Source organism: Nothoprocta perdicaria, unplaced genomic scaffold, assembly GCF_003342845.1.
Source record: "Nothoprocta perdicaria isolate Ctin4 unplaced genomic scaffold, notPer1 scaffold_508, whole genome shotgun sequence".
Lineage (NCBI taxonomy): Eukaryota > Metazoa > Chordata > Aves > Tinamiformes > Tinamidae > Nothoprocta > Nothoprocta perdicaria.
In genome coordinates this window covers 65,953-80,114 of record NW_020455764.1, presented here as the reverse complement: position 1 = coordinate 80,114, position 14,162 = coordinate 65,953, and the positions used below count along the sequence as shown (strand labels likewise).

General features: G+C 47.0%; 1 protein-coding gene across 1 annotated transcript in view; it reads right to left on the bottom strand.

Moving 5' to 3' along the window:
• The window catches only part of SLC4A4 (solute carrier family 4 member 4), a 96,286-nt gene that overhangs the window by 26,714 nt on the left and 55,410 nt on the right, over positions 1–14,162 (bottom strand). Inside the window, exons 8-12 of the mRNA XM_026048031.1 lie at positions 11,913–12,070; positions 4,384–4,471; positions 2,856–3,010; positions 2,534–2,647; positions 1,301–1,475 (exon numbers count right to left, since the gene is read on the bottom strand). Coding sequence (XP_025903816.1) covers positions 1,301–1,475; positions 2,534–2,647; positions 2,856–3,010; positions 4,384–4,471; positions 11,913–12,070 — 690 coding nt within the window. The remainder of the gene's footprint in view (positions 1–1,300; positions 1,476–2,533; positions 2,648–2,855; positions 3,011–4,383; positions 4,472–11,912; positions 12,071–14,162) is intronic.

The following is a 14,162-nucleotide window of genomic DNA, read 5'->3' as shown; positions in this document are numbered from 1 at the left end:
AGCAGTGCAGGAGGCAGGGACTGCGCGCAGCAGAGCAGAGGGTGAGAAGCATTTTGGATCCCCCGGCTCCTGAGACACGCTCCGTGGCTCGGCAAGCCACCAGAACTGCAGCGTGGCCACGGAGCGGGGGCCTTGGTCAGCACCAGCTTCCCACCTGGTCCTTGTCCTGGTCCTCCTGGGGGGCATGGGGGGTCACAGCTCTTCTCCCAGGGCCTATCTGGCTTCAGCAGCACTTCCTTTCTATTTGGTATCCTTTCTTTTTAAGGTCAGGCATCTGCTAGCACGACTGCCACAGGGGTGAGATTTGGAAGAAGGAAAACATATTGGTACTGGGGAGGGARGGCTGGTGCTCCAGCAGCCACTGAACCCAAAGGGCAGGGAAGCCTGGAGGCCTGGGCAGGTGCTCCCTGTTCCTGTGTGCACTTTACATTGAATCTGCATAAATATCTAATTTAGTCCCTGTCACGATGGGCTTAACTAGTGTGAGGCCATTTAGAATAACGGCTGCGCTGAATCTATGTAAAGACGAGCTTCTATATGTTCTTCCTCCCCCCAAGAATTAAAAGAGCTGGAGGATACTAAGGCACACAGCTGGAGGCTGCTTTTGCTCCAACCAACCAAGCAAGCCAGAGCAGAGCTCAGACAGAAACCCCTGGCTTCAAAGGGAAGGGAGCCGTGCCTTGGAGCCCCTGCTTTACGCTGACACGGGCGAATCTGTCTCTGCAGATGCAACCTGGTTGCCAGGACTTGACCTTCCATGATTACTACATTCATCACGTGAAAAAACTTGCCTTTTTCTTTTTCCCTGTGTTACATCTCCCATTTCCCTGGCTTTTTTTCTTATGCAGCACTTTTTATGGCGAGGCAAAAGTCCAGGCACTGCGAGAGTCAGGCGGAGGATACACTGCTCTGCTCCGATGAGATGGAAAGTCTGAATCAGACTGAGCAAACCTCATTTGACCGTAACAGGACAACCAAGACACACAAACACGGAACATAGATCCGAGGGACTTCTCTACATAGAAGGAGCAAGGATCCTCACTCAACTCTTCTCTGTTGCYTGGCCATCTTTCAAGCACCATTTAAGGTAACTGCATGCACAACTCTCCAAGGACAGCAGTCCAGACAGTACTGAAATAGAGCCAGATTTCAGGGGAAATACTGCATATCTACATTAACTGAACCCAGAACTCAAGCTTTGGAAGTGGCCAAACATCCTTTGGTCCGAAGGCTGTTTTTGTGGCCAGCGAGAGGCAAGGCAGGTCCATCTTACTTGCTRATTGTAGAAACTCCTGCTTACCTGCATGTTTTCTGTAGCATCCCCAAGCAATCCTCCAAAGGTGATAGCATTGGTCACTGTGGCCAGGTAGATGAAAAGAATGGCTGAAAGGGCTTGAATGTTTAAAGCATCGTAGAAGTCACTGGCAAAGAACGGTGCTTTCCTCTTTATGTCTTTGATTAGGCCACCACAGAATCTGAAAAGACAAGAAAGAGAAGACTTGAATTACGGGTTTGACAGCAAAAGTCACTGAGATAAATAATCAAAACATGGCCACAAATGAAGGATGATCTGAAGGGGGTGAGGTCGTCACATTACATGATAGTTCTAYCACAGCTGTGATGATCCAGGGATATCACTGAGATAATACTGTAAAGAAAGATAACATCTTGAGCGTGGGATGCAGCTGGAAAACACACTAGTTTGGGGAACACAAGCCCTTCTTCTGCTCAAGCAGACCACAAAAGTTTGCAGGTTAGTGGGGTTTTTTTCCCAACTACCCTGGTTGATGTAATAAAATATATTAATTCCCATCTAAACCCTTGCCTAAATTTCTCTATATGGCAGACACAGTGGTGGAGAGAGCCAAACAATTTGCTAAACGGAAAAATACTTCAAACTGCTAACCAGAAAAAGGACTGGGACTTAAAATATAATAAGTGAAATCATCTTGAATAGYAAAAGAGCTCCGCTTGAGGATTCCTTGTGAGCAAGCACGGACAAGACAGTACCTCTCTCATACAKTGCTCAAACAGGGTGTTCAGCAGCACCAGCTCGGGGTATCCCAGGAGGAATCCCTGCCACTGAGCTGCTTCCGAGGCCGTGCAGTGACCGGAGCCCTGCAGAGCCCTGCGTGCTGCGGGACAACCCGGGCACTATGCTCGGAGGGGCAGGGGAGCGCGTCCTGACCCATCCTCAGGAACCGTTAGCTGCCCCATCCACTCCCAGGTGCGAGATCAGGCTATCCCATAAAAGCCTCCATGGAGGTGATTCTGGAGGAGAACTCCTCCGCTCCTGGCTGCAGGGCCTCCCGCAGCCAGGATGAGAGAGGCGGCGGTACCACTCCGCACACTGCAGCACGGCCAGGGCCCTCCTCCGTTTCGGAGGGTCCCAAAAGAGACAGTCTCCAGACGGACACGTTAGAGACTCACGGCCAAAGCTACACCGGTTTGAAGGGCATGCCAGGAGGGAAAGCTGAGGGGGCTCTGGGGGGGAGGCTGGTCACGGTGGGCATGCCGAGTGGCCCGTACCGACCTGCCGGTTCGCTGCAGCTCTTCGCAGTCGCCGTGGCCGCCGCCGCCGTGGCCCCCGTCGTGCGGCGTGTCTCCGTTCATCTGCACGTTCTCGCCACCGGAATACATGTTTTTCCTAGGCAAGAGGACAAGCCAGACTGAGACTCACGGGGATGCCGGGCAAAAACCACCTCGAGCTCCTCCAAACAAGCCCCACGCAGCCTTGCCGTGAGCCCTGCTCCCCGGGTACCCAACCCAGCAGCGATTCCTGTCTTCCTTCYAAGATCAGCACATGCTGTCCTGCTGTCACCACAGAGATAACCCGGCCTGGGTCCTGCTCTTACCTTTTATCTGAGGAGGGCAGCGACTTGGGCGGCTCTATCCTAATGGCTGGATCCCATTCCCCGGGAGGGAGCACGATGACTTCGTCCAGAAACTCGTCAATGCCCGCGATCAGGTCCTGTCGGTCTTTGGCTTTGTAGGCAATGTCATGGAAGACCTGCGCGAAAGAGAGCCCCCGTGGAGCAAAGCTTTGCCTTTCCTGCAGYACAGGCTCCAGGGGCAGCTCCTGAGCTGCATTCCACAAAAACAGCAGCATCAGCGGCAAAAACTGGTACCAAAATGTACCAGGGCACTTGGCACAGTGGTGGGTTAAGCTCAGTAAGAGATGGCCAAAGTTTTTGAACCCTTATCTTTAGTTACTTGGTAAATGAAAAAGATGCTTTTCCTGCAAACATTTCTTTTTCTTTTCTTTTTRAAACATTATAGTTTTATCAAAAATGCTACCAGTATAATTATCACTCTTTCGTCCAGCAAAAGTAGTTCTCAGTAAATGAGGAGTTTCAATTGCACTTTGTGGGGACACTATAAAAGAAAAGGACAAAGACGTGTGAGCTCCCTCTTCCTCCTGCCTAATCCAGTCTACTAAAAAAAATCATTAGTTTTGACCCCTGTGAAATAGAATAATAACAAGAAATAAAAATGGGTTTTACTGATGAGCATAGCTGATGAGCAGAAAATGAAATGAAAGGACTAGTGTTAGTGATGAAAAGAGAATGAGAGAAGAGAGAGAGAAAGAAGAACACTAGCTCAGAACTAGTAGTCCAAATCTTTGGGACTAMTCGCAGTGAAGGCCAATCAACACATAGGACAGGATTAAACTAAAAAAAGAAATAGGGAGGACTTTGGGGCTATGGAAACGAAACCACTGCTCCAGGCACACTGTGGAGAACGACAGAAAACAGAAGCCGGGATCGGGTGAGCGGTAACTAAGGGAACTGACGGGGMACGAAAGAGCAGAAGGAGATAGCGGAGAGAAGGAACATCAAGTAAATCAGCACGGATGCCCAGAGCCCCAGAGATGCTGGAAGAAAGAAGCCATAAATGAGTATGGAAAGTGCAGGGCTCTTCTTGAGGTGCATGATTAGCGAGTCATTGCTGGCTGCTCATGGATAATAAATAACCACCGGGCKAATTAAGAAGAGCTCTGGGATACTGGGCCACACAGAGCAGGGTGTCCGGGGTGCAGCCACCCCTGCAGTCATTACCTGTGTAGCGTGGCAGCGGGTTACCCTGCTCTGGGAATGTGGCTCCAGGCACACGGCACAGGCCAGGGCCCACACACGGATGCCAAGTGTCTTTGGGACAGTGACTGCTGGCTGGGGAACAGGCCCGATGGACAAAGCCTTCCTGGGCTCCTGCTTTTACTGATATATGAAGACAAGTAAAATAATAATGCAGATATGGAATGAGGGGATGGCGTTTAGATACATTGGCTTCACGTGCATCCCACTGAACCTTGCTGGAGCAACAGGGATCACTATTAGCTAGGCAAGAAAAAATAACCCATTTCAGAGATGCAAAGCCACCTACCTCATCAGACATCAGAGTGGCGATAGCTCGGCCGATCTCATGGTAGGACTTGGCTTTGCCCTTAGGTCCCAGTAGAATGAACAGAAATCTGTTAAAACGGAGAAAACAATCCCATTTAGGATAAGAAAAGCACTTACTGCATATAAACACAAAAACTCAATAAAAAAAAGTTGGGTGGGTTGCACTTCTTAGAGATCCAGAGACTGAYCTGTATTTATGGCTTCTTATCCACTGCATTTATTTCTCTAAGTAACCCTGTATGTACCACTCTAGCTAACCTGGGGGAGAGGCTGCATCCTGCAAGCCTGGGCACTGATGGGCAAGACCCTACCCAGAGTTTTCCTCCTCAAAAGCCTTAAAAGTAGCTTTGAGACCACTGCAAGCAAAGAGGGTTGCGGTCCTGTGTGGAAGCAGCGCGTGTCCGAGCAGGTTCTGCACAGCAAGAGAGGGGATATTTAGGTCTCAGCAAGCCAGACCGGGAGGGTTAAGGGATAAATGCACACAGGGAGGGCAGGAAAGATGCTGTGAAACGTCCTCATGGCCTACCATGAACTACATCTCTCCCGAGCTGTCGGATGGCACCGCGCGCGCTCATTAATGCTCCGCTGGGGCCGCGCTCTCCGCACGGCGCCGCATCCACGTGTGAAGGGAAACCATTAATCTAAYTGAGTTTAGCCTTAAATAATTAAGTCCAAGTAGCACGCTTTGGAGTTCTGCTGAGGGCACACGGGACATATCAGAGTGCTGCAAGGCCTCCCCTGATGGTTTATTCTTACAGAGGCAAGGTGGTTTGGAAGAGGGATTAAGGCACTGCGGATTAAGACTAGCCYGCACTTAGGACTGCCAGTACAGCAGCTCCTACGAGACAGAGCTCCATGACAAACTGGTCCAATAGGATCTCTTACTGAAGAGGCTATCCACAGAAAAAGGATGCTTTTGCCCATAAAATTAAGTCCAGTATTTCTGCCAGAATAACAGGAATGCTGGTGAAAGGCGGTTGGGTTTTCACCCTCTCCATTGATTTACATTACAAAGAGTTTTAAGTACAGCCTCACGGTTGGGTGTTTAAAGACACTTCGATTCTCCTTGGCTGGAATGAAAATGGAAAAAAAATTAAAAAAGAAGGCATCTCCCTTCAAATATTACTTAATTCTGAAAAGACTCAAGTCTTATCTTAGACACTCCCAATTCTAAAATACAAATAAAAAGATATCCATGCTGAATTGGCAGAAAAAACATTCTATACTGTAGCAATGCTTTAAAGTTGACTTCATGTGGTGGACAGGTGCCAAGCTAACAACCGCTCACCCACAGAACAGATCTGTCCCAGGAAACGAAAGGGTTCACRGCTCTGAGTTGAGAACACACCACTCTTCCTGCTCAAACCTCAACCTTGCCACTCAGCTTGTTAAGAAAGCTCTTAGATCTGTTGGCCATTTCTTGCAACAGCCCCTGTTCAGGACTGTGAGGGTTCAGTGGACACCATCATGCACGATGGACAGAGTCATTTCAAGTACCCGTCCAGAGCTGGACTCTTAGGAGTGACCCTAAGAGAAAAGGCTTTGTCGCTTAAACATAAACCAGCCCTTGCAATTAGCAACCAAAGAAGTACATGGCAGGAGACCAGCTTTCCCATTTCACCTGATTTAGTAAAGACTGGGAATTATTGGGGCAATTTTCAGCAAACTCTGCCAGTCTGTGTTTAGAACAGAAACACTAAGAGCTTCTCAAATTGACTTAAGAGTTTACTGAATTCAGCCCTTCTCCAAGCACAGCAACGCTTCTCAGCCAATAATGGCAAATAACCACACCATAACCTTGGGCAGGTTCTCTCCTCTGAAACCGTTCGCGCTGCTTCCAGGGCCAATGGTTCAGCTTCAGCTTCCAGTCATAAATTTTGATTGTCTTGTACAGACGTAGACCCAAAGATACCAAATGTGATCAATCTCCTCCTACAAGTTTTGTGAGAACCAGTAACCAAGAAGAGAAGGAGATCCAAAGGGGCACTGTCAATGACAGAAAAGCAAGGACTGGCCTCACAGTTACCTGCTCTACTCAGCTTSTGTCTGACTAGCACATTGGTTGTGTCAAGTTAGTCACAGCATTTGGTGGGTCCTCATCAGGAAACTCTGCTGCCCTTTAAGCATTGTACTGATGAAGTATCATTTTAGTTGCTTTAAAAAGGTCAAAATATCATGAAGTATTAAGTCAAATGTCTTACAAAATATTACATCCACCAGTAATCTTCCATTAAAAACATCTACAGTCCTGCAAAAAAAAACCCCATCAAGTTAGTTTGACAGGATCCACAGTTATGTATGACTTGGCATTGCTAGTATTGTGATTTCCCAATCAAGTTCTGCATGAAGCTTTCAAGTGTTTTATTCAAGGTTCACAGGGAGGTGACTAACCCATACACACCTAGGTTATGTCCTTGCTCTCCTCCTACCTCCAGGAATTTTACCTCTTTTCTGAAGTTATTATCAAACAACATTAAAGAAAAGTGTTCCTCAGACAGCTCTTTTCAAAGTATGTTAATTGTAAAAAAGAGGTCTAAGTTGCTGTTCAGCATTCTTCTGGCTTTTCAGGGGAATGAGACGTTTTCACAAACATGTTCTGAAATAATTACATTACTAGCTCTCTTGCAATGCAGAAGTACCTGAAACTCTGGTACTTACTAAAATGTTCTTAAAAATAGCCAGTCATTTGTGACATTTTCTAAATTCTTTGTCGTGAATGATTTAGCTCAGAATTGCCTTTGGCCTGCTGAACAAGACCTTTTAAGTATAAAATATGCATAAACATATATATCGAAATACATACAGAAATACATACGCACCCCTCCCACAAAAACATTCCTGTATTTTAGTTTCTTAAATTGGATTATGTTTGCTTGTACTAAACACGATTTAGTTATGAATACTTTCCCCTAAGAAAGCCCTAATTTCTAGTTCTCATATTCCCCTTTTTACGATGGATTATCTTCAGTATTTTCAACTTCTAGATGAAGGGTAGGAGAGAATTCCTCTCTGCCCAACSTATTCTGAGACAGCCAATGTTCATTTCCGATCTTTGACAATTTTATGCGAGTTTCAATATAGAAAAACTGAGATTTTACCTCATAATCATCTAGCTTAAAGTCCCTCCAAAGTCRGAGGAATGTTCAACCTCACTTTTGATGGCTCGAGACAACAGCTTCCAGAGAAGGCTGCCCTAGCTTCACCCAAGCTACTCTGTCTTGAACTTCATATGCCAGGTCACCTGAAGCACTCAAAATCCTTTGCTTCCAAACCAATAATGACTCCAAAAAGATATAATTTTATCATTCTGTTTTACCTAATGTACGATTCCCCTGTCACTTTGCACATTTTATCCTTCTTCAAGCAGCTGAAGACCACCAAGAACGCATGATTCACATCCTAATCATTCGGACCACACCACCAAAACTGATGAGGAGAAATTCCTCCCTGCGGAGGAGTTCCACTTCCAAGCAGAAAAACAGGCACCAACCACTGCACGTAAGGGCGGCCCACGCCCTGAGAAGACAGAAGCAAAGCACCTTAGCAAGGCTGCGTGCAGGGCCTGGAACCCGAGGTCGTGGCACAACCGGCCTAGTGGGAAGGGCTACAACTCRCCCAGACCTGGGCAGGAGACAGTGCCCAAGACTGCGGGGTGGAATTCCAGTCCCCTTTGTTGAGAGAGACACTAAGGTTTTATGCACTTTGGCTAGAAGTCTCCACAAGGTCACATGGGAAGCACATCTGAGGGGTGAAGAGTGCACGCACCAGAGACAGCCAGGCTCCAAGTCTGGGAAGCACTCATATTTTCCATTTGATAAATCCAGTTAGAAATCCATTATCTCTCTCCCTACAGGGTTCSCGGAGGATTGGGGGGAAAACTGCCCCAGTGCAGGAGATAGGGTCCCTCATGAAAAAAACAGGAGGAAGATCAGAGACCAAAACAAGACCGAAGTTCAACCTGCTCACCTGGGCCTGCTTCCCAGATGTGGGAAAGGCAGGAGCAGCAATCCATAGAGGGCAAAGGCAGCTCTGCAGAACCAATTCGGCAAGGTCCTGCAGACTCAAGGGCTGACGGCACCAGCTCGTGACCTACTTTTCCACAAGAATCCGAGGAATACTGCCTGGGGCCTGCTTAACAAAAAGGGGATGACTGGTGCTTGCTGTAAGGAAGGAAGGAGATGAAGCGTTTGCTGCTTCTTTTCCACACAGTTGCTACTTTGGCTTTTGGGCGACGTGTCGACAAGCTCCCCAGCAGGCCCCTCACACCACGTCCAACACACASACATGGACGAACAGGGACAGGTCTCCAAGACCTCCCACCGCGAGCCTGCCTGGTGGAAAGGCCGACCCAGCCCTGAAAACCACACCAACGGCACCATTCGTGAACAAGATGCTCGTGTGCCAGCCTCATGGATCAAAAGGAAACAGGCACCTGCGGTTCACATGCTCCTTCACTTGGGAGGCCAGGAGACAGGGCCTGGTTCCCGTTTCTGCCACGTGCTTCCCAAGTGACCGTGGGCAAGTTACTTCATTTCCCCTGAGACTTGTAGGCACAGGCCRTTTTCCARCCCTGCGTATTGAGACTGGGCAGGTTTGTACAGCTTCCCTCCAAAAATTGCTCCCTTGCTCATTCCTTACCTTTTTCCCTCATGGACGTTACATTAATGCACACAATACTACATTTATTTTAGGAAAATAAGGAGCTATATCTATGAAACCGYCCAGAGCAGAGGCAGCCATAGCAAAGCAAATACAATCACTAAGTGCTTACAAAAATAAGGAGTTCAAAGCACCGTCGAACTAAACATAATAAGAGAAAACCAAAGTCCTCAGAGGCTTTTTGAGTCTGATCAGTAACAAGGTGATGTGGGTCACAGTGAAAGGCTCCAAGATCTCTCTATGAATTTAACTTCCACGGTTCTTATTGCTAAGGCTGTACAAAAATACCCTACACGACAACTTTTTTCTGGAGAGTTTATCAGATCTTGCTGGTTCCTTTGAAGTAAAATTTTACTTTTAATGAAAATATTCTCATCAAGGAAGCATGAGAAACATACAGAAACGATACGCATCCAAGGAAGAACAATTTCTACAAAGGAGATGTTATTCTGTCAAAAACCGGGCAACTTATAAAATTTAAAAATCCAAGCCAAAGAATAGTAGTAGAGAAATAAAGCAGAGAAATAAATCAGCAGAAATAAGTAACCTATTTAACCGGAAGCCTGTGTGTTGAATTCTATCTACCTCACACACCCCGTAGTCCGTTTTCCTTCTATAGGTAGGTCAATAGGAATAAACCAAAACCGGGGCAGGGACTACAGATATGGTGCCTCTTTCATGCCTCCAGGGTTTGGTGTCATATTTGCTTCTACATTAAAAGGCTTCTTGCTTTTCCAGCTAATGGTTACACAGCTGATAGGCTGATAATCWATAGTCTCAATGATTAGGCCAAAAGAAACCCTGGCTGCCCTCTCGCTGCAAACCTGCCTGTATTAGTACTCCGAGAAGCCAATCACCCAGACTGCTAAGAAATCCCACTGAGTTTTGAATGGAGCAACCTTGAGGAGAACGTTTGGAGAATTTTAGTAGAAACTACTTATTGTAATAAAAAATAAGGAGAAAGCCTGAGGTGAGAAAAAGGAGGAACAAGGGAGGCTGCAGCAGCAGCAGCAGCCTCTTCTAGAGGCCACGGGCTGCCTCTAACAGAAACGCCCGCTGTGCAGGACAGCTGAAACTGAAGGCTGAACAAGGAGACTCTCCATCATAACCAGCCCGGGCCCTTGTGGGATTTCCTTGATTGAATTTCACAGGATGCAGCCATTGCTCTTCATTACTCACAAAAACGGTCTAATGAGCCTCGCTACTTTGATTAGGGCTAACATTTGGTTTGGAGCGCGGCAGATGGATAATACTATTTCCTGGAAGAAAATGTTGGCATGGAAGGACACATTTTTTTGATTAATGCTATTGAATAATGAGGCCGTTACCCAATCCTAGGACTAACTTCTTGGCTCCCACTACAAAAACAAAGAATGCCTCATGTTACCTCTGCTGAAGAGCCCTTTGAGATGTATTTAAAAAAAGACTCAGAGGTGAAGCATGAACATATGCAGAGCTCAGTGATGCAGAGGAATCAAGAGGAGCCCTTGCTACAAACAAGTCATTTAAATTCCCCCACATTCCTCCAAGCAAACCCAGTATGTGCAAACAGCTGGTAGCACGGTTTTTGTAAGGCACTCCCCAAAACCATCAGGAGAAATGCACACTGCTGCACATGGCAATTAAACAAAAAAGCAGCACATCATCTCCTTCCTTTGCTATATACACACATACATATATAGATATGTATAAAGTGCTAAGGCATAGATTATAAGAACCTTTTTACTTCCACCCCATACAACCACTGCAATCCATTCTGCTATGTGCCCTAGATATGTGTCCATGCAGCAATATGAGGTCTCTTCCTACAAGGKCTCACTTGATGGAGCCTCAAACCTTCTAGGCATCACTCGACTTTGACTCTCTACCAAAAGCTGTTTCAAAAGTTCACATAAAATATGCATGGGCACATTAATGATAGGAAAAGTGCAATCTGAACCCYGTAATTACCAGGAAAGTGCAAAGCAATCCCCACAGACCAAAAGGGAGCATCATGTCTGCCCTCTCATTTCCACCCATGAGAAGGAGAGAAATCCTTCTCATTACAATTCCCCCGGGCTCTGTTTTTGGAGCTTTTCATTACCTTTTACACCAATTGCTTTTGCAGCTTTCCCCTGCTATAAGTATCAGACACCAAAGGCTGTAAAACGCTGCTCACCTACATCAAATGTTCTAGACACTTATAATGATATTATTCTCTAGTGTGACACTCGATAAATCGTGTGTGACTGTACAATTAAGAGTAAGAACTAGGAATTTAAACAAGCCTTTAGCTGATTTGGTAGCTATATACATTGACTGTACAAAGTTATGCAAATATTGAGGAATGTAAGCTGCATTCGCATTRGAGGCTGCAGTTTAATTTACAAAATGAGTCACAGTAAATAAAATAGACAAATGAGCCATTATGAATTACAAATGCTGCATGTGACTGTAACAGATTTTTTTCACATTTATCTGATTTTTTTTAAACAGAGTCAGAATTGCATCCCTCATTTAATATGAGTTTTTAGCAAGAAAGAGATGTACCATAGAAAAATGCAGATGAAATCTGGTTCAGGTGTAGGGTTTGGGTAGAGCGGAGGGGCAGGAAGACAAAAGAATCATTAAATCTTTATCGTTAAGTGTGTCTGTGTATTTTACAGCTCATATTTGACATGGAAATTCAGGATTTGAAAATGATGAAGCAGCTTTGTTGCTTTAAAACCAATCACCCTGTAAAATTTATGACCCCTTATGCAATTCTGTGTGACAGCGAGCAAGAGAAAAGTTCTTCCTTCAGACGGGTTTCCAACAGTGGAAGTGCAGTTTCCCCTTCACGTTACCTGCCCCGGGACTGAGCTCTCTTACCGGGTAGGGACGGGGACTTCGGTCAGAGCACCCAACATAACTGCCTGCTGCAGCCGGAYGAAGGCAATGAAAGGGCTTTCCAAGAAGTCCACCTCCCCGACCAGCACGTTGGAGGCCTCCGCGTCACGAGGCAATTTCTTCATAAATTTATTCTTCAACTGCATCATGAAAGAGGAAGGAAAGTAAAATGATGGCTTGTTAGATAAAGAAACAAGGAATGGGCAATAAAACAGACCCRGTTTTCACCCACGTTTCTTCCTGGATCATAACGTATCACCTTGAAGGAGGGATACAGCCACCTTCTCCGTAGGGGCTCACGGCGCTGTTAGCCAGCTGTGAACTCCGCGGGACAAGGGGATATTCACAGACCAAACTCAGCCTTCTTTGATGTCCCGAATTCACATAATGCAAAACCCTTTCACGGTCATGTGTGTAAAAACTGGGGTCAAGTGGACATTTCCATAGAAGAGGCCCCATAGCCACTTTATGGATCAGGTGTGGAAGAGTGATTGCTACTCCTTCTTCCACCCTCACCTCTAGTCTCCTGGGCTAAGGCCCCACATGCTGGGGAGCTGCAAGGGGACAAGAGCACAAAGAGGTCTAACTGTTCTGTTAGGTGGGCAGAAAGACCACCTGCATTTAGGAACAAAACCAGCCTTTCTCTGCCCAGCTCCTTATTCCCAAGGGCTCAGGTTTCCCCTCTCTTCAAGGACAGGGAAGGAGCACAGGGAACATAAGATCCCAATCGCCGTGGAGAAAGGGCCGATTCTTTCGACATGCAACCAGGTAACTGGAGAAGATGGCAAACAAAGAGCTCACACACTGCAACTGCCATTCTGCAGCAGAAGAAACTCTAACGTGAGACCGAAACCCTGTGGTCAAGGATCTGGTTTTCCTACTCACACAGGTTGCTTCAGCATTATCTTTCCAATCATGTCTTTCTAGGACCGTTCTTGCCTGAGTCTCTCATCACCGATGATTGCTCCGTTGCCCTCAGTAACAGGAGCCTGAGCTGCTACTTCATTTTGTTTCCTTAAATCAGCATTTTCTGGATGCTCTTTAAGTGTTCTCTCACTTTCATCCTTGCACACATTTCACTAACGCAGAGTTCTCTATTTATCCACCCAAACCRTTTCCTTTTTCTTCATTAACAACAACCAACGGGCAGAAAAATAAACAAAACCACAAATGCAGGTGAAGGCACCATCCACACGTGCCAGGGCAGCTGCAGTGCTGTGCTCAAGGCCCAGATGTCACCTTGAAGACGAACTCAGCAGCCAGGAAAGCAGCACTGGGAGTTGGGTCCCGGGCTGAGCAGCACGTCCAGACAAGCAACAAAGCCGCTCTTGTCTCACCCAGCACGACAGGGCAGCACACTTGGAAGAAGACCTAAAAAGCTTTCGTGTGCCCAGTTCCAGGAGGATTTCCCAAGCCCTCCAAATGCTACCTGCCCTCTCACGCTGTGCTCATCACCACAAGAAATCTGCTGACCGCCAGGTCCTGACAGCCCCTTCCCTCCGGCCACCTTTGGAGACTGTGCACGGCCCTGGCTGGCGGTGAATGGGATGGGAGGATGTCCCGAGGGAAACGCGACCGGAGCGACCGCCAGAGCAGCCCAGGAATCCCTCACGCTGCCCTGCCAGGGAGCTCCAGGGAGCAGGGAAGCGGATGAGCCTCAAGCAAAGGCACGAAGGGCAGACTCAGCCGGCAGGAAAAGCCAAAGGAATCATCCTGCACCCACGCGCTTCAGTCACAATTTCCAATGGAGAAAATATTTAATAAACAGCAAGTGGAGTGGGGAAAGCTTGGAAATGTGTTAACAGCTTTCCCACCAACAGGGTTTTATTTGGAATAAGAAAAAAAAAAGAGAGAAGATAGTTGAGGAGGTGGCAGCTCTACAATAAAGTGTATGTTCAGCTTTGCTACCCACATGGGCCACGTGCTCATGTATTTTCCTGCATGGGGAAGAGACCTGCGCACAGGCAGGTGCCTTTCCGAGTTGGAGGGAACAGAAGAAGTCCAGGCCCCAGGATGATGAGCCCTTGGGGAGCAGGCACCGGCCTGCCCAGCCTCCCCATGCAGCACAGCCACGCAGCACCATGACCAGCTTGAAGGTGGTTTTCTTTTTCTTTTTTCTCTCCAAATGTGGCACCCAAAACGTGCTTAAACCATTCACATAAATCATGTGGCCCCGGCCAGAGTGAATGGAACTGCTGCCAGCTAAACTTCCTGGAAACACTTCCGTGGGAA